At 47.5% G+C, this 20,651-nt stretch overlaps 1 protein-coding gene across 1 annotated transcript in view; it reads right to left on the reverse strand.

Moving 5' to 3' along the window:
- Positions 1 to 20,651, reverse strand: part of PLB1 (phospholipase B1) — an 88,381-nt gene that overhangs the window by 48,852 nt on the left and 18,878 nt on the right. Inside the window, exons 12-19 of the mRNA XM_044389961.3 lie at positions 15,631 to 15,689; positions 13,889 to 13,962; positions 12,341 to 12,384; positions 6,738 to 6,846; positions 3,999 to 4,050; positions 3,599 to 3,679; positions 749 to 814; positions 318 to 418 (exon numbers count right to left, since the gene is read on the reverse strand). Coding sequence (XP_044245896.3) covers positions 318 to 418; positions 749 to 814; positions 3,599 to 3,679; positions 3,999 to 4,050; positions 6,738 to 6,846; positions 12,341 to 12,384; positions 13,889 to 13,962; positions 15,631 to 15,689 — 586 coding nt within the window. The remainder of the gene's footprint in view (positions 1 to 317; positions 419 to 748; positions 815 to 3,598; positions 3,680 to 3,998; positions 4,051 to 6,737; positions 6,847 to 12,340; positions 12,385 to 13,888; positions 13,963 to 15,630; positions 15,690 to 20,651) is intronic.

The following is a 20,651-nucleotide window of genomic DNA, read 5'->3' on the forward strand; positions in this document are numbered from 1 at the left end:
CCTAGTGGTGGCCCGTGAGCCCGGCCCACATAGGTCCACTCCATTCCTCACGCTTTACTCTTCCCTCCCGGGAGGACTGAAGGGTGTCCTGAGCTGCCAGGACAACCAGGAGCATGGTCGGGCTGCGACGCAGACTCTCAGGGTAGTTGAGGCCCATGCTGGGATCACAAAAACCCATCAGGCCTGTCAGGTTAGAAAATGGGCTGGTCTTAGCCCTCCTCACACATCTGCTCTTGGACTTTCTAACGAATCAGAGTTACTTTCTGCTAAGGGTCCCCTGGCGCTTTAGGGAACAGGAGGAAAAGCTTCCTTCTCACCTGAGGATCAGCCTTGGGCAGCTGACTTTCTTCTCCTGGTACAGCTCCCTCAGGCTGATGATCTCCAGGGCCTTTACCAGGTTCACAAATGCCCGAGGAACCTGAGCAAAGGTAAGACCAGTCCCCAAGAGGATTCAGGATGGCGGCCCCAGTCTCTCATCTGGGTCTGGGGCCAGCCCCTCCTGCCGGATACCAGGTCTGTGGTCTTTCATGCCCCATCCACTTCCTTCGTCCCTCCTGCCCTGCCTCTCCCTCCCCCCTCCCACTGACACCTATGTGTTCTGGCTTCTGGGACCAGGACAACAGCATGGTCAGCGCTGCCTTCCAGGGAAAGGCAGGCAGGAAGTCAGAGGCCCCTCCAGGCCAGTTCTGAGGCCCAAGAAGGACCTCTGGTTGAGCTGCTCAGAGGCCCCACAGCCCAGACTACACACCTCAGCATGGAGGATGTCCAGAGCCTTCCCGATGTTGTCCACGAAGTTCTGGGGAGAATAGAGGGCCTGCGGGAAGAGGGAAGTTCTGACACCATCCACCACCCAAGCTCTCTGTGGATCAGGCTCACTTTATGTCTTGGGTCCCCTCCTTCTTGTGCACTGGCCAGAATGGGTGACATTAAAACACAACGGGGCCCCCAGCCTCCGGACCAACCCCACTGTCCTTAATGGCTGGTCATGGCTGTGACCTCCAGGGAAACCTTTTTTTCCTGCATGGAGTTATGGAAAGCTCTGGATTCTCTTTGCATTAACTAGATGCAGGGCCTTAGCTAAAGCATATCACATCTCTGGGTTCCTCTAGAATGGGGTGTTGGAGCATGGGACCTCTAAGGTCTCCTGCAGTTTGAATAGTCTCCGGTCCTGTGACCCGGCTCTTCTGCCTTAGAGCCTCAAGTGCCCGGGGACCTGTCACCCCATCAAATCACTTAAGGAGACAATCGTAGGGGAAGGGGGTCCTATGAATCCCCTCCCCCAATCATAAACACATTCTAATTATTATTTCTTCTGATCTCCATACTTGGTGGTTTTTAATTTTTTTTTTTTTTCAAGTGGAGCCCTTTCCCTGGCTGAAATCTAACCCAGAGCCCTGCTCTACCAAATGAATCAGAACTAGCAAGAAGTGGGGCAGGGGCCATGGTCCAGCTGCCCTGCCTGCCTCGCTGACAGCCCCAGGCCCACTGTGAGCCTGTCACATCACAGCCTGGAAACCCCAGACCCTGGTGACTTTCACGCGGTGATGAGTCTGGGGGGCAGGGTTGCCCCTCGGGGCAGAAGCTCCCATGGCTCAGCAAGACTCCCCACTTCCTTAATTTTGCTCTGCTGATCCTCTTTCTGCCTGACAAATGTCATTTTCCAGCCCTAGCCGGAAGGTCTCCTGCTCTGTGTACACCCTGACTCTCCGCCCTGGACAAAACACAAATTCCCATGGCGATTTGTACTCTGGGGCCACGATGTTGTCCTTATCATGTTATGGTGAGTCATCTGTGCCTCCCTCCCTGACTGGGAGTTCCTTGAGGACAGAGCCGCGATGCTTAGCTCCTAGTGCAGTGCCCGGCATGTAATACACGCCCCGCAAATGATACTGGACATTAAAAACCTTCTGATTATCAGAAAACACTATAAACAAAATTAAATGGAAGACCCCAAATAGGCAACATATTTGGTAAAGCGTTAGTATACTTAACATAAGGGGTTTTTAGAAATCAATAAGAGAGGGATAAATACCTTAAGAGAACATAGCCAATAGGCATCATATAGAATTTATCAGGAGGAATTCAAATGAGCATTAAACAAGCAAAATACAGGTTTATTCCTCCCTACTAATCAAATAAATGCAAATTTTGAAAACAAGATACACTTTTCTCATGTATTAGATTAGCAGCTATTAGAACAAATAACATACATCGACAGATGGAACGTGAGGAAGTAGACATACTGATACCAACATTCTGGAAGCAATTTGGCAATCTGTATCCAAAGCCCTGAAAATGTGCAGAGTTCCCCCCAGAATAAGATGGGTGCGTAAATGCATGTTAAATTAATATGGCAACATAGTAACAACTGTAAAACCTCGGCGGTGGGTATATGGGCATTTACTACACTATCCTTTCCATTTCTCAGTAGGTTTGGAAAATTTCGTGATAAAACAGTAGGGGAAATGTACATATCTTCTTGCCATAAAGTCTTACAGCTTAGAATATATATCAGGAAACAATTATGGATGCACATAAAGATGGATGTTTCTCCTGGTGTTATTTTTAACAGGCATAATTAGAAGCAATAGAAGCTAAGTATGTAGTAATTGGCGACAGTTAAGTAAAGTACAGCCAACATAGGTTATGGGCTTCTCATACAGTCATTAAGAATTATTTTATGGAAGACTACTGGCATAGGAGTATCTTCCCAATGGATTGCTACTGAAAAGAAAGCAGATCACCAATATTTCTAGAATGATGCTATTTTTAGCAAATAACAATTTCTCCATTTTCACAGAAAAATGCCAGAGACACATTTAACAAAATGGTAGCACTGGCATTTCTGGATATTGTAATTACAGAAAATGTTTTTTTTCTTTGTGCTTTGATGTGTTTCCAGTGTGTATTGCCTATAAAATAATTAAAAAAAAAACCTATTATTTTTAAAGTCAGCTGAATTGAGCGTAGAAGAGGTGCGGGCATGCCCAGCATAGGCAAGAAAAGGTGGAAGTTATAAGAAGGCCAATTTGGGCTTAACACAAACACTACCAAAAAGTTGCTAGGTTCTGTGGAAGGCATTCCTGACGCAGGTGGGAGAGTGGTTAATAGGGTTTGTGGGGTTTCTTCCAGCTCAGAGATTCTGAGGTTCCAGGAAGAAGCACCACACCCACAGGGCAGCAGCCTGGCTCTTGGGGTTCCCATCAGCTTGGAATGACTTGGCTCTGAACCATGCCTAAATGCTTCATTAGGAAATCAACTTTTCCCTTGAAAATAAAGGCGGTAAGGCCATTCGATGCTGGAAAAAGGAGCTGACCTATAATGATTTATATGAAGATACGCCTGAGTTTTCTAGATCCTTGGAATGTTATCTTGGTTTCTAGAATGATATGATCAGACTCCCTTGTTATGAAACCTAATCAAGACCAATTTCATAACAAGTTCCGTTGAATCTCTCCCTGGAGGTGAATGCACTCTTGGTCTCAGGGTTAAGCCCAGGCTACAAGCTCCAAGTCCCAACCCCGCTCCACTTGCTCCAGCCATCTGGTGTGAAAATCTCCCCCTGGGGGAGTCTTGAGTTAAGGGCCTGGAAACTCACCGGGTCCCTGCAGAAATCACACAGATCATTGCCTCCTATGAACAGGGTTATTATCTTCCAATCTTCCTGAAAATTTATGCTCTGAAATGAATAGGAAACAAACAAGTAAGTGCCTTGCTCCAGAGTCAAGTCAAGAAGACAAAGTGCCGAACACTGGCAGGGATGGGTCCTCACATACCAGAGGGTTCAGTGAACATTACTATTTTCTGTTCTGTGGTTCTGGGGTCCTGAGGTCATAGGTCACCCGTTGTAGGTGCTAGATCACTTGTGATTTTTAAAGGTGGATACTCTGGACTTCCATGTGGTCCTGACCTTGACCCTCTGTCTCCACTCCGGCTCACTCCCTCTTCCGGGGAATGCTAGCTCAAGCGGTCCCAGGTGGCTCTTCCCCCAGAATTACCGTGTCATTCTTCATCAGGTCCACCAGCCTCCTGGCCTGAACAGGTAAATCCCTGCGGGCACACACGGACAGAAGTCATGTGAGGAGCAGGGACCGTGAAGCTGGGGCAGGGAGGGGACTTTGAGGAGACAGAAGGAATCGAACACGCAGCGGGATAGTTGGACTGAAGGGCATGCTCTTGTCCCAGATCACCTTCCCCATTCAGTTCCCTCTGGAGGTAGAGGGCTGGGGGGCGGGGGGACTGTGACCTTGCTTCGGGAAGGGCAGAGCACTCCACATATGAGGGCGTGACTTAGTGGCATGTTTCTCTTCCAAGCCAAGCTCATCTGGGGCAAACAGAAGGCTGCATGTGCATTTCATGTCACGCATGGCTTGGTATGAGCCTGATTCTGTGGGTGCCGTGAGCTTCGCCTCCACGGTACCCTCACCCTCAAGGTGATGTGCTTGAGTCAGACACACCCAGGTGTGACATGTAGTTGCCTCCTGCTAACTGTGGGAATGTAACTTAAGCTCACTGTCCCAAAAGACTGCAACGTGGAGGTAAACCCCCCTATCTTCAAGGGTCCTTAGGAGCAGTACTGAGATGAGCAAAGCGGCCTCATGGGATAGGAGCCCCTCTCGGAGCCAGGCAGCACCGGACTGAATCCCGGTCCCACCACTGACCAGCCGGGAGAGCTTGACAAAGTGCTTAACCTTGCAAACCCTCAGTTTGGTCCTGTGTAAGACGGGGATGGGAAGCACACCTTCTTCACAGAGTTGTCGGATGGATTAAATAAAGAACTTAGAGCAGCACGTGGTAAGCATCCATACTGGAAATAATCCACTGCATTACGTCTCCCATCACCACTACCATCATCCCCGGTCTCTGGCCCCATCCCAGCAGGAAACAGTGGTTGTCACGTCTTCACTATTAGCCCCGCCGGCCTGGTCTTAGTCACAGGGGACTAGGTACGTGTCAGACACCCTGGGGATTTGGGGTAAGCCCCGCAACCAACTTGCATCTCGGTTTCCTCATCAGTAGAAGCCATCAGGCACCTACTCTGAGGACCAGAGTTTGATGATTGCTTGACCTCTCTGAGCCTCGATATCACTGTTAAGGAAACCTGGGTGTCTGACCTGCTAACAGGGACTGCACAGAACACGGAGCTAGTAAGCGGGAAGGTACCTGTGCTGTTGGACACTGTATGATGGGTTATTACCAGACCTGGGCTGGGGCCTGCTGGGCACAAGGTCGACAGGCCACGTGGTCGAGATGACACATTTGTTGGCCACTTAGCCTCTTTGTGCTACAGTTTCTTCATCTGTAATATGGGAGTAATAACCACTAACTCCTCCCTGTGACTCAGAATGTGCTTGGACAGATGGATTACTTATACAAAAGGGCCCCATGGCCTTGAGGAAAGCAGGGGAGAAATCCAGGGTCATATGAATCATGAACTTTATGTTCTCCACCAAGGTTTCCTTCTCAGATGCCTCCCTGACCTAAGCATGCTCTCAAATGCCTCTCTGGATACCACTAGCTGACATATGCTTGTAAAAAAGCAAAACTCTGGTAATATTAATGCCAAATTTTTTAGGCAGTCAATTGGTAGTCTTTTGCCCTTCTCCCACCAAAAGGAAAACAAAGCCGCAGAATTTATTATAAAACAGATTAGGTTTTGCAAAATCTCTGATTTGGAAGACTCCTGTCCTAAATAAATGAGAGTTACTCAGATGGCTTGTCGATTTGGAATGGTGTTGAGGGCTGGCCAAATGATGTCAGGGAATCTGGGAAGCAAACACAGAATCCCTAGGAACTACATGGTAAAGAAGTTTGTGATTATCCTGGAAGAAAAATAGGATTAAGAAGCAGAGAGGATCTTTCCATGTTTTCCCTAGATTCGGTGTGGTATTCACTTTTCTCTGATCAGGTAGCAAGTCCGAGGAAGCACCCCAGGCTTGGGGATCACGGACAGAAAGGGAGGCGCAGGACCCACAAAAGCCTACCCTGTTCTCGGGAATCTGCCATTCAGTGTGCATGGACCACGATACGACGGTCCACTTGCTCCCCAACAGTTCACCCGGGCAGGTGCCGTAGCCCTGCTGCATTGCTGCTGGGACCACCATCCTGACCCAATATGTGTGTGTGACTTATAGCCTCCCAGAACTTTCACCATCAACGTGGCATCGAGCCTCATAACCAGCCCAGGGGAGAGGCTCACCGCCAGCCCCGCCTGGGAGGCTAAGGCTTAGGGAGGCGGGGGTGGGGTGGGATGTGTGTGCCAGGACTCAGACACACGGCCTCCCTCCCACGAGTGCTCTTTCAATCACCCAGGAAGGAGGCAAAGTGTAGAGCCCGCGAAGACTGCCTAGAAAGCATGTCCCCCCAGGAACGGAGGGAGAACAGGACATGGAAGATGGAGCATTAATGGAGTCATAAAAAACAGAACTCAGAGTAAGCCCTCTTACCACCGTCTTCTGTGGACGTGAGCAAAGGGATTTGCTCCAAGCCTATATCTGGCATCAGAGTAAAGTGTGACGAGTTCCTGGGGTGGGGTTGGGGGTGGGCTAGTAGGTTTTTGGGTCCCACAGTGAGGGACACCCAGGAAAGCTCCCCCAGTCCAGTCTTTGACCCCCAGACCTCTTCCTCTGACCAAGCCCCTCACCCCCAGCCTTCAGCCATACACCCCAGTCCAGGCCAAGCCCCTAATTAGGTCCCCAGAGGATCTGTGTGGTCACCCCCCAGGCTCCCCTGCTCACTGGGCTCGGGCTCCTGCCACAGCCTGATTTAGGAAGGCTCCAGGACTGTTTTCTTTTCCAGTGCCCACAGAGAATCCCCTCAGGGAAGGGTTGAATTCCCGGAGGATGTCTGGAAATACAAAGAAGAGAACACTTAATCATTATCCCAAAACAACCTTCAAATTCCTTTGATAAGTGCCAGTGCATGTCAGGGAAAAGGAACCCTCACCCTTAAAGCTCTTCACCTTACCCTGCATGGGAAGAAACCACATGGACAGCGCACACAGGTGCTTAACAAATTATTGTTGAATAAGCATGAGTCTGGGTTTGGTGCTTCTCTCATGCATTTTTCTGTTTTCTTTTTCTTCTTTTTATATAGATTTCATGTATTTATTTGAGAGAGAGCGAGCAAGCAAGCACAAGCAGGGGGAGAGGGAGAAGCAGGCTCCCCACTGAGCACAGAGCCTGATTCAGGGCTCGATCCCAGGACCCTGGGATCATGACTTGAGCTGAAGGCAGACGCTCAACTGACTGAACCACTCAGGGACCCTCTTTTCGTTTTCTAAGCATACAATAGGTTTTTGAGATATAATTCACATACCATAAAATTCACAATTTAAAGTGCAGTTCAATAGCTCTGAGCATGTTCACAGAGTTGGGCAACCATCACCAGAATCAACTTTAGAACATTTTCATCCCCCCAAAGAGAAACCCTGTGCCCAGGAGCAGTCCCTCCCCCTTCCCTCCAATCCCATGGTGACCACTAACCTACCTTCTCTCTTGCTTATTCTAGACATTTCATATAAATGCAATCATGCAACATGTCTTTTGTGGCTGGCTTCCTTCACTCAACATAATGCTTTCAGTGTCCATCCACGTTACAGCAGAGATCGCACTTCTTGCCTTTCTTTGCCAAATGACATCCCGTCGCACGTGTGTACCACATTTACCCATTCGCCATTTGAAGGATTTGGATTGTTCCCACTTTTTTGTGGCTAATATGAATAGTGCTGCTGTGAACGCTTTTGTACACGTTTTTGTGCGAATCTCTCTTGGGTGTATATCTAAGACTGGAAATGTTGGATCGTATGGCAACTCTGTTTAACCTTTTGAAAAACTTACAGACCTTTCCCCAAAGGAGCTGTGCCAATTTACCTTCCCATCAGGAGCGTAGCGGGGTTTTAACGTTCGCACATCCTCACCAACTTTCATTTTTTAAAAGAACCATGCTAGTGGACGTGAGATGGTATCTCATTACGGTTTGGTTTGCACTGATGGTTACTCACGTCGAGCATTTTCTCATGTGCTTGTTGGCCACGTGTATACCTTCTTTGGAGAAATGTCTATTCAGAGTCTTTGCCCATTTTTAATTGGCCCAAATTGAATTGTCTCATTACTGAGTTATAAGAGTTCTTCGTATTTTCTAGATACAAGTTTCTTGTCAGAATTGATTTGCAAACATTTTCTTTCACTCTTTGGGTTTTCTTTTTACTTTCTTGATGGTATCCTTTGAAGCTCAAAAGTGTTTAATTTTGTCCAATCTATTTTTCCTTTTGTCACTTGTGCTTTCGGTGTTATATCTAAGAAGGCTTTGTTTAGCCCAAGGTCATGAAGATTTGCTCCAATATTTTCTTCTAAGGGTGAATTTTAGCTCTTACATTTAAGCCTCTGATCCATTTTGAGTTAATTTTGTATATGGTACAAGGTAGGAATCCAACTTCATCCTTTTGCCTATGGCCATATAATTATCCCAGCACCATTTATTGAAGACTTCTTTCCCCGTTAGTTTTGGCACTCATGTTGAAAATGAGTTAACCATGAGTACGAGGGTTTAGATGGACTCTCAATTCGATTTCATTGATCTATATGCCTATCCTTATGCTAGCACCACATTGTCTGGATTATTGGAGCTTTATAAGTTTTGAAATCAGAGAGTATGAGTCCACTCAATTTGTTCTTTTTCAAGATTATCTTACCTATTCTGAGTCTCTCACATTTCCATATGAATTTTAGAGTCGGCTTGTCAATATGTGCAAAGAAGCCAGCTGGAATTTTGATAGAGATTGTATTGAATCTGTAGATTAATTTGGGGGATGTTGCCATTTTATCAATATTAAACCTTATGATTCATGAACATGGAATGTCTTTCCATTTATTTAGGTCTGATTAAGCTTCTTTCAGCAATGTTTTGTAATCTTTAAAGTCTAAAGTAATCTTTAAATCTAAAAGATACACTTTGCTTGTTAAACTTATTCCTAAGTATTTTTTTTGATGTTATTGTAAATGGAATGTTTTAATTTCATTTTTAGATTGTTAATTGCTAATGTGTAGACATACAATTAATTTTTGCATATTGATGTTGTTCCCTGCAATCTTGCTGAACTCTTTAGTTCTAATAATTTTTAGACGATTCCTTGGGGTCCTATATGTAAGACTATATCACCTGCAGATACAGATAGCTTTACTCCATTTCTAATCTTGATACATTCTCTTTCATTTTCTTGCTTAATTGTCCTGACTAGAACCTCCAGCATAATGTTGAAAAAAAGTGGCAAGAGTATACATCTTGATCTCAGCAGGAAAACATCTTGCCTTTCCTCATTACGTATGCTGTTAACTGTGGGCTTTTGCAGATGTCCTTTATCAAATTGAGGAAATTTCCTTCTATTCTTAGTGTGTACAATATTTTTATCATGAGAGGGTATAAGTTTTTGTAAAATACTTTTTCTCATCAATTGCGATGATCGTGTAGTTTTTGTCCTTTATGCTTTTGATGTAGTGTATTATATTAATTTTTTTATTTGAAACTAACCTTGCATTCCCGGGATAAATCCCACTTGGTCATGGGGTATAATCCTTTTTTTATGTTGCTGTACTTTGCTTGCTGGTATTTTGTTGAGGACTTCTGCACGTATATTCAAAAGAGATACTGGTCTGTAGTTTTATTTCCTTGTGATACCTTTGTCTTATTTTTGTTATTAAGATAATATCAGTCTCACAGAATGAATTGGGTAGTATTCCCCCCGTTCCATTTTTGGGAGGAGTTTGTGAAGAATTGATGTCAATTCTTCTTTCACTGTTTGATAGAATTCACTAATGAAACCAGAAATGCCTGGGCTTTCTTTGGTGGGAAAATTTAAAATTCAATCACTTTTTTGTTATAAATCTAATCAAATTTTCTATTTTGTCTTGAATCCACTTCAGTAATTTGAGTCTTTCTAGGAATTTTACCTTTTTCTCTAAGTTATCTCATTTATTGGCATACAATTATTCAAAATATTCTCATAATCCTTTTAATTTCCGTAGTAACGTCTCCTCTTCCGTTCCTGATTCTGAGGCTCTCTTCCTCTCTGCCGCCTTGGTCAGTCTGGTTAAAGGCTTGTCATCTGGTTGATCTGTCAATCTCACGCACTCTAACGCCTTTACCACACTGGATCTATGCTTGACTTTCCACTTTTCCATCTCCCCCGCTTGGCTGTGAACTCCTGAGAACAGGGTCTGCACACACCCCAGACTCTCACATTTGCTCAACAAATGCTTATGGACTGAATGAAGGATGACCCGAAGTTGAGGAAGGCTGGGAGATTTGCTAAAAGTCATGGGGTTACTGAGAAAGAATTCCAGGCCAGAACTCTACTCTCTCAGCTCCAACACAGGGCACTTTCCCTTGTCTCACAATGGGCTAGGTACCAACCAGTACTCTCAGGCATCATGCCACCCAGCAGAGTGCTCTCTAGAACCAGGCCCTGCAACAGGACCTACACAACACATGTGCATTGAACTCCTTCCTTGTGGCTTTGGGGACATTGTACCTAATGGACAGAAATTACTCTGATTTCTACAAAATAGGAGGAAGAACTGTGAGATCACTAGAGCCATCTGCAAATAGAAAGGATTGTCCTCGGTTCCCCATGACTGGAGGAATCCAGCACAGGCCAGTAACTACTTACCAGGAATATCATAGTGAGACACTATACACTGTTGAGAGCGAGAGCTTGCTGGTGTCTGTGGTTATCTGCACCCGGAATGTTCCATCTGCTTTCCTTACCTGATGAATTCCAGTTCTTAAAACCCCTTTGCAGAAGGCAGAGTTAACCGCCTTCTTATTTATCTTCCCGTAAACATGTACATAGCTGTAATGGTTGGTACATGTGTACACGTGTACACGTGTACCATTTAGGGAGACATGTCCCCCAAAGAAACTGTGATGATGGCATGAGGCAGGGAGTTTGCTTCATTCTCCTATTTCCCAAGAGAACGGAACTGGAGTCTTTGCTGGATTAAATTGAAGAGGGAGTCAAACTGAGCTACTGTTCTGACCCTAGGTTCTTGCTAAGTTTTCTAACACGTTTTCACGTAATTATTTCCCTGGGGATTATCTGGCCCCTGTAATCAAACTGTCTTCACAATTCTAGTAAGGAAGAGTCTGAACAGGCAATGACCCATTGCTGGGCCAAGTGTGTCAGGGGAGCCAACCTGGGGGTGGCACTGGCTCAGGCCTTTGTGAATCACTGCAGTGAAAGGGCTTGAGCCATTTGCCGTCATCTTATTCAGACAACAGCAGGGGAATCAGCAAGCTGTTGCAGATGCTGGGCGGGCTCCCAGCCCAGTCAGTCACACCCAAAAGCAACCCAAACCACCTCCCCTAGCAGTAAAGACAGGGAGGACTTGTGTCACAGGACTGCACCTACTGACATTCAACGGGATTTGCAAACAGCAAAACAGATAACCATGCATGAAGCCCAACCAGTCCTGCCCGTGTGGAGATTAAGCCATCTCTATCATCAAAGTCTTGAGGCCTTAAACTCAAAATAACTGCTTAGCTTCTAAAGATATATTACAAAGGGATAATTACAAGAAAAGTAATAAAGAATGGGACCAATTAAGTTTCTTAGGCAAAATTATCAGCTAGAAACTGTGAAGGGAAAATAATTGAATGATAACATTTCCTGCAAGCGAACGTTAAGAACACGCAGTGTGACGTGTATGCACTAAGGAGAAGAAAAAGACACGTTAAGAAGACCATTCGGAGAATGTAGCTCAGGCTTAAAAAAAAAAATCATTCCCAGCAGGCAGTTGGTGAAGTAATTTAAGGAAACCGTTGGGCTCCAAAGCCCGCTGTGTTTGCACAGCCTGCCCAAGGTAACTTTAGCTCTCACTGCGGGAATAGCGGGGTTTCCTAAAGCCACACACAGGAATTCAACGTCTTTGTATGCAGTGGTGCTTAATGCAGCCCAAACCCAGATCGACACCTCCCAGGAAGGTGCTCTGCTCAGAAGACGGGCAAAGCGGAGGTGGGTGCCCTTTCCTTCTTTCTGGACTCATTTCCTGATACTGACTTGTACTAAGATTTGGCCTGAACTCTCTTCTCCTCTCTCTCTTCCTTCCTTGGGCAAATACAATTTCTCTTAAAAAAAAACATCTCTCCGAGGCTTTCCTGACGCTCACCAAGCAGAGCTGGGCCACCGCCTCCTCGGGGACACAGCGCCCCCTGGCGAACGCGGCGGAGTCGCGCCGCCCGGCTCCCTGTTGAGCCCGCGACCACCACCGGGAGGCGCTGCAGAGCCGCGCAGGGATGCTGCGAGCCCGCCCGCCAGCCCGAGCGCGAGGGAGCGCGTACTCACTTGCGAGGGTGGTGACGCTGCTGAGGTTGTGATCGCCTCCGATGCTGTGGTGCGGGAACAGAAAAGAAAACAGACGTTGAGAATGCCAGAGACGCCCGAACAGCTCCGACGCTACCAAGACAGGCCTTTCTCCTTCTGAGAGACACCCCAGGGGCTTGGAGTTTATGATTGCAGTAGAAAACCAAACCAGGATAGAGCAAATCCTCTGCCTTGTCCCCACAAACCGGAACACCCAGCCAAGAAACGGATTCACAGGGCAGGCCGACTTTGTGAATTTTTAACTTGAGGCGTTGACATTGGGGCAGGGGAACCCAGTGGGCCCCTTCACCCCTCTTTTAAAGGGAAAGTGACCCTTCCCGGAATGCAGAGCCCAGTCGTGCCCCACTAGCCGCTGCAGCTGGGCATGGCTGTTATCGTTGCAAACAGAGAGGAAAGCTTTGCCCTCATCACTCTCTTCCTATTTGGCTTGGGAAAACCTGCTGTTAAAGGGTGTCTTCTAGGGTGCAACCCGTCTTCCAAGCTGCTTCTAAAATTCCAAGGAAATCAGAGTTGGATGGGTCTCTAGGCATGAAAATATGCAACATTCCAGAGTTTATTGGATTCCCCCTGCTTTTCCTTATCCCCTCGTTCTCTGCCAAGTATGTCTGGGAACATTTTAAAGGGTCTCAAAATGTTTGGGTTTATTTCTGTGCAGCGTCACGAGGGAGGATGCCAGGGATTCAACACTCAGGTTCAGTCTGGGGCCAGAGATGCCAGATTCCCGGCTGAGGAAACAGCAAACCTGCCCTCTGACGCTTGGCAGGAGTGGGGTGTTCAAAGCATGAATCCAGCTCCCTGCAGCCTGTGGCAGCCTGGATTTGATTACAGCCGGAGCAGGAGCAAGCCGGCAGGGCATGAGGCAGTCACGATGGGGGAATGTGCCAATTAGGGGTCAGGAACCATCTGCTCTACCTTTTGTTCTTTTACCGTCTGGCTGTGTGACCTCAGACAGGTTACTTGCCCTCTCTGAGCCTTGCTGTCTCATCTGTAAAATGAAGGCCCTTTCATAAGGATGCCAGCTACCATTTAGATCTACTTTGTGTCAGGCACTGTGCTGGATGCTTAAACTCTCCCTAATAACTCTCCCTAAGTATTAGTATCCCAGCATTGAAGGTAAGGAGACATGCTCAGAGAGGTTAAGTAACTTGCTCAGGGTTGCACAGAGCTGGGCAGCTAGGATTCAGGCACAACTCTGGTTCCAGAGGCTACTGTTTCCTTCTGAGCTTATGCCCCAGAGGGAGAAATGAAAGCTAGGGAAGACTTTCAACCCATTTAGGTAGTTTATCCCCCGATTCCTCCTGCTCAGGTCTCAGTTCCTGTCCTGGGGAATGTAGTGGTTTGGGGAAGCTTTGCATTCCTTCCTCAAAGTAAACCAGAAGTGTCTCATCGAAAAGCCCTAACCAGGGGGCTCATCTTTCCGCTAGAGGAATGGTTTTCTGTGATGGTCAGGGGTCCTCCCCCACCCTGCAATGAAGGGGTCATTCAGGGTCTTGTCACATCTTCACTCACCTCCAGGACAGGCCTCGGTACTGAGTCAAGACATCCAAGACTTCCCCAGGCTTGGATCCGGCCCCATTACCTGCCTGACAGGGAATATCAAAGGGTGAGTCTCCCCGCCTGCTGCCCAGGAAGTCCCTGCCCTGGGTCTGGCTGGGAACGCCTGGGCACTCTCTAGAATCTCGAGTTGAGACAGCCCCCTGTCTTAATGTCCATCTTGCCTTGACAGAGATGAGTGAGAGCTCCTGCTGGGAGTCCTGGCGCTGTCCACAGCTTGGCCTCGCCCTCAGAAACCCTGCCTGACCCAGATCAGGTGACACTAGGCTAGCAAACTTGCTCTGGAAATTAGACAGCAGTGTCCATTTTTCTAAAGGACACATTTCAGGGTCCCATTCGCCTCATTTTTAGAAGTTGTGTAACATAAGTATATCGTAGTCCTTTTAGATCAATATATCTCATGTACACACAATTTAAAAAATAGTAAGAAAATAAAACGTCCCTACCCCTCAGTTGAAAAGGGAGCACGGTCTTTTAAAACCTCAATCTGGACACACGCTGCAGGTGCACGTCCCCTGCCTTAAGTGTGTTAGTTCTAAGCAGGGCCATTGCAAAGGTCATGCTGAAGACTGGCCTCCTGGACAGCTTGTGGGGGGTGGGGGGTGGGGGGGAAGGCTGGCCTCCACGAGAGACCCCCCTCCCACTGCAGGGGTGTGACCCCTGCTCTCTGGTGCCCAGTTCCTCTGGCACCTGCCATGCATGTCACTCTCCAAATGCTGCCTCCCAGGAAGTCCCGAACAGCTGCGCTGATTCTCGATGAGTCCTTACCCCGAGAGCCCTCCAAGGAGACCAAGGGATGGGGGAAGCAACACCGGGCCACCCCCAGCAGGAAGCGGTTGGGATAAGCTGTGCTAAGGACCGGCCTGCCTGTCCTGCTAGGAAGTTACGAGCCGTAGGGCGTTTGGGGTGGAGAGTCGTGTGGGCACTCAGTTCACCTGCCCAGCTTCACCTTCTTTATGGGTTAAGTGTAAGGAGAGTCATTTCATAGGATTGCACGCATCATGCCAAACAAGACAGATCAAAGGCTTAGCGGCCACAGATGGGAAAGTTGTCTGCTGGCCTTTGAGGAAGATTCCGCTGGAGGCCCTGAATTCTACCGACCCAGAGAACAGCAGCTGGATATGTCTGTAATGAGCCACGACTGAACGGAAGTGTCTGGGAGCTTCTGGGATCCTCCACCCAGTCTCTCGAGGGCCTCATTTTGCTTTTCGTGGACAGCACTTTGCAGGCCTGAGGGGTCACCATGGAGTGGCTACAGAGGGGCTGGGATCATTTTGCGTACCTCCCTCTCTTCTACTCAACCCTCTCCCCACTCCATTAGCACCCGCTCCTGTCTCATCCTCTCTTCACCCTCCTTTAACTTCCTCCATGACAAGCACCAGGTCTTTGAAGGAGCCCCACACCATGAGGGAGACCTAGTCCGATCTGCCCACCCCTGCTAGGCTGGGAGATCTGGGTAGAGTCCCTTCTGTCACAGCTGCTCCCTCTGAGGTCCCCCCACTTCCTGCTCACTCCTTCATCCCAGCGTTGGGAGAGGAATACGAGGTTAGGATGGACGTGGGGAAATGCGATGGGCAAGGAATGCTGGGTCCAGGGCAGGCAGGCTGGAGAGGGGCCAGAGATGGCCACTGTTGAGAGTTCCTCTCTCCGGGTTCTCCCATGAATCCAGATCTCCTTCCACAGTGGGGGCAACTCACCGTGAGAGAGTCACCCAGGGCTCCGATGACCTTGATATCAGCTGGCTTCAGCCTGTGAACTGAGAATGCACACCCGAGTTAATGGCAGACAGGGGTTCTTATCTCCTCTGAAAATAAATGAAGACCTTCCAGGAAAACGGAGAGAACATTCCATTGTAATAGCAATTCGGCTTGGATGGAGATATTAACAGCCCAACCTTGGGGCGCCTGGGTGGCTCAGTCGTTAAGCGTCTGCCTTCGGCTCACGTCATGATCCCAGGGTCCTGGGATCGAGCCCCGCATCAGGCTCCTTGCTCAGCAGGAAGCCTGCTTCTCTCTCTCCCATCCCCCCAGCTTGTGTTCCCTCTCTCGCTCTCTCAATCTCTGTCAAATAAATAAATAAAATCTTAAAAAAAAAAAAAAAGCCCATCCTTGTCATAAGGCTCCATGGTAGCAGCCACCGAGCCTGCCTGCCCTCTCCCCCTTGGGGCGGCTGCACACACGCTCCGGAGCTGGAAGGCGCACCCACCCTGCAGAGGGGGGTCTGGGGCCTGTGGTGAAATCTGATGGCACAGGTGTCTGCGACAGCCCCGGCAGTGCGGTCTGGGAGTGCGGCAGGAATTGTGGTACAGATGTAACCAGCCTGAAACCTACTCTAGGATCTGTTGATAATGGGGATGCAATTCTATATCATCCTATTAAAAAAATCAGCTCAGTTTTTCTAAAGTGGAAAAGGAACATGCTTTTATACCAGTGACGGATTTTTAAAAATCCAGGTGAAGTTCATATAACATAAAATTAACCATTTTTAAAAATCAACGAATCAGGGGCAGTTAGCACATTTGCAATGGTTGTGCAACCATGACCTCTATCTGGTTCCAAAACATTTTCATTTTAGGGGAGCCTGGGTGGCTCAGTCGTTAGGCGTCTGCCTTCAGCCCAGGGCGTGATCCCAGGGTCCTGGGATCGAGCCCCACATCGGGCTCCCTGCCCCACTGGGAGCCTGCTTCTTCCTCTCCCACTCCCCATGCTTGTGTTCCCTCTCTCCCTGGCTGTCTCTCTCTGTCAAATAAATAAATAAATAAAATCTTTTAAAAAAACAAAACATTTTCATTTGACCCCCCCAAGGAGACCTGTACTTATTAAGCACTCACTCCCCACCCCACCCCCAAGCCCCCGACAACCATGAATCTGTGCTCTATGGACTTACCTATCCTGGATATTTCATATAAATGGAATTATACATCATTTGACCCCTTTGTGTCTGGCTTCTTCCCCTTTGCATAATGATTTCGAGGTCCATCCGTGTTATAGCATGTACCAGGATTTAGTTCCTTTTTATGGCTGAGTAATATTCTATTGTACGGACATGACCATATTTTGTTTATCTGTTCATCTGCTGATGGATATTTGGGTTGTTTCCGTCTTTTGGCTCTTATAGTAGGGCTGCTATGAACATTTACATGTAAACATTTATTTAAATGCCTGTTTTCAGTTATTTTGGGCATATACCGAGGCGTGGAATTGGTAATCCTACGATTATCCTGTGCTTAGCTTCGTGAGGAACCACCAAACTGTTTTCGACAGCCCGACTCTATTTTGTTCCTCTTTTGAGTTTGGCCATGTACTATACCGTAGCCCACGAGCTATGCATCCTCTGACAAACGTACTGACCACCGAGCAGTGGCTGGGTGCTCGGGGGACGACAGAGGGATCAGAAATGGAGAGAGCTCTCCAGAAACTAACAGGCTAAAGAAGAAGTGAGAAATGTCCAGTTACAATTATTTATAAGCTGATAAACCCTGGGGGAGATATAGAGAGACATGAAATTCTGGAGTTGCAGGAATGATTCCCCCTAGAGGAGTGTGTGTGTGTGTGGGGGGGGGTTCAGAGCAGGCTTCATGCAGAAGGTAGTGTTTGAACTCACAACATGATGAGACAAGGATGGGGGAGGGAGGGGAAAAGCATCAAGAATGCCTGTGGTATGGCAAAGTGTGTGATGTCTGTAAAGAGCAGATAGTCATAGAGTTTGGCTTAAGCGAAGGATCTGTAAAGGAGATTAGCACAAAGTAACATTGGAAAGATAGGTTAGGGCCACGGGACTTTTATGTCCGGCCAACAGGCTAGGAGAGTAACATGGCTATCGCTACATGTATAATTACTTGCGTATATACACCTGTACGATATCTATCTACCCCTTTACCTGATACACAGATGAACCTGAATCCAAGTGCATCTTGAGGACCACACCCAAATTCCTACACTGTCTGTAAGACATCCTGTGAGACACGGAGCACCAGATGCTTTTGACCCACCGGGCTACACAGAGCCCACTGCACCCACCAACACCCAGATCACGGTTGTAGATGATACCTGCCCAAGAAGCTACATTAACACTCAGCGGAAACAGTATCCAAAGGATCTGCAAGTCTTCTCTCCTTCCGCAGAGACGTCTTTTCTACCTGACTGCTCTACCGTCTGTAGAAGGGGAGCTGTCATTCGCACCGAGGATCTGCTCTCACTGGAAAAGTAAAAGTCCCTGCCTCTTCTGTGACAGCATGCAAACCGACACACGCATGATTGTGAATGTGTGTATGCAAAATATATAGATTAGTGGTCCTCAAATTTGAGCCTGCATCAGAATCATCTGGAGAGCTTGTTAAAACACAGATGGTCGGTTCTCACCCTCAGCGCTCTGCTTTAGTAGGTCGTGGGAGGGGCTGGGCTGAGGACGTGTGGTTAGAACAATATCAAATCACAAAGCCAGCTGCGCACATTAGCACACATCCACGGGGTTGAGCCTGAGAACTTTCAAATGACCTCTTCTCAAAGAAATTGGGCTATGGGTAAAAAAGGCAACAAAACAGAAAATAAGACCTCCTTCCCTCAACTCCGGAGGGCTTATTTTAGTTGCTGGTGATGACAGTCAATCACTCTATTCTTGTTGCCATCATGTATGATATACGCAGTGAATACTGTGGGCACCAGCTAGTGGGCAAAGGTTAGGGGAGATCTTTGAAGCTGGTAAAATGTGGAAGAGATGGGCAGATTTGCTTCGAAAGTACGTTACGGTTTGCTAGAGAGGCAGCTGAAACTGGTCATCCCACCATCTAGATTTGCAGCGGACAAAGGAAGCATACACACATACACGTGTGCATGCACGTCCCCATCTAGGAGTGTGTACATACGTGTAGATAGATTGTTGGGGGGTGGGGGTCCTCCTGTTGGTTGTTCTGAAGGATTCCCTGTGAGAGATAATAAATGGGCCAAGCCTAAATGGGAGGAGTCTGACTTATCTGGGATTTTATTAAGATAGAGCCCGACATGTTTCATTCGTTTAATATCCTGCAGACCTTGATTTCAGCTTTGTTAATATCATCACGTATGACAAAGACACAGCATATGCAAACCCAGCAAAGCACTTTAGCAATTGCTCTCCTTGGACAAAGAACTATTTAGAGATAAGATTAAATTTATGTGGGCTGATTAGCTAAACATTATCTGGTACAAACTGTCCACCACCCTGAAAGGAGTTGATAAATACATCAATAACTCGTCAAGATTTCTACAGAGGGGGCCTCTTATCAGAAGGCCATCCAAGCTATGACGAAATGTCCTGAATAGCAAGGAAATGCGGACTATAGAACAGGGAAAAGACTGGACGCTTTGGAGTTTTGCCTTGTACAACCCAACAGCTTAACCCACCCGGGGCCATCATCTGAAAAACCAGCTTTCTCTTAATTGTGAGCTACGGCTGCCCAACCCACGTGCTCTCTGATTTAGGGACTTACGTGAAGACTTCCGCAATGGTTAGTAAAGTGCTGGCACAAGGTGAGAACCTTGTCTCTGCCTTGGAAGTGCTTCAGTGTGGGTTTATCTGAAGAAATATGCGCCTTGCACACAGGAGCTCAAGCAATGCGCTAAGTTGAATTACAGGCTACATTAGGGGCTCTGTGTCAGAGACTTTGCAGCTCTCAAAGCTTTAGATGATGGAAACTGCGGGGGAAGGAGATACTTATTCATCCAAGTGTCTTCGGGTGATTTTGAACTTGCTCAGCAGACTGGTCCCACCTGGGGACAAGCAGGCTATTAATCCCACTGGGGCATCATTACTTTCTTCCTAGTCCCAGGTTAAAGTCCCAAGACCCGTGAGCTGGTGGTGATGAGAGAAACATCTCCAGAGTCTGCATTGCACCTGACACGGTCGGCTCACAGCAAAGTGAAACCCTTAGCGCTCAGCGGGGGCTGTAACCTGGGCATTTTTCATATCAGCTTTAGAATCGCTGGTTTTTGTCAAATGGGTACAATGCATGACATCCAGGACTTAGAAAGGAATTAATGTCTTCAATGAATGTAAATGAACTGTTCTGACTTCATACGGTTGGTGACAGACGCACCTCTATTTGTGGATCTCTATTTTCAAATACTATGAAGTTTCCCCTCTGCATGGAATTAGCAGCTTGACCTCAAGATAGCCAATTTCAATAGAGAGCCAAGAGCCACCGTCCTCCTGGCTCCTTATTGCTACTCTTTTTGTTTGCAGAATGCTGTTCTTTTTCTCCCCGGGAAAGCCTCAGGTCAGCTGCCAGGCCCAACATATTTTTCTTAGGCATCCCAACTATATTAGGGGCAGGCCGTGGAGTAATACAGAATGATGCAGGTACGTACAAAGTTACAAAGCGCACAGGAGCTAGCTAGCACTCGGCCAAAGGCACGTTCGCACCGGGGAGGAGAAATGGGCGGCTTTTATTTCTCTGGCTACCAAATACCAATTGGTTATAAAAAATTACATCAACTTTCTATCTCTCATTCCAAAGCCACACTGATTGGTGGCAGGGGTTCATCACCTGTGGGCTCCACACGGCATGAGGAAGACACCCAGGTTGCTGGGGGCTGTGGCCTGTTGATAAAGGCAGTCCCCGATCTGTGGTGGCTGGGGAGAAACGCTAGGGAAGGAGAGGACAAGGGACGCTTTTGGAAAGAATAAGGCAAGACAGTTATTTTACACAGAGTCTTAGCGAAATATTGTTGTAACGGACGGC

The sequence above is a fragment of the Ursus arctos genome, unplaced genomic scaffold, assembly GCF_023065955.2.
Source record: "Ursus arctos isolate Adak ecotype North America unplaced genomic scaffold, UrsArc2.0 scaffold_8, whole genome shotgun sequence".
Taxonomy (NCBI): domain Eukaryota; kingdom Metazoa; phylum Chordata; class Mammalia; order Carnivora; family Ursidae; genus Ursus; species Ursus arctos.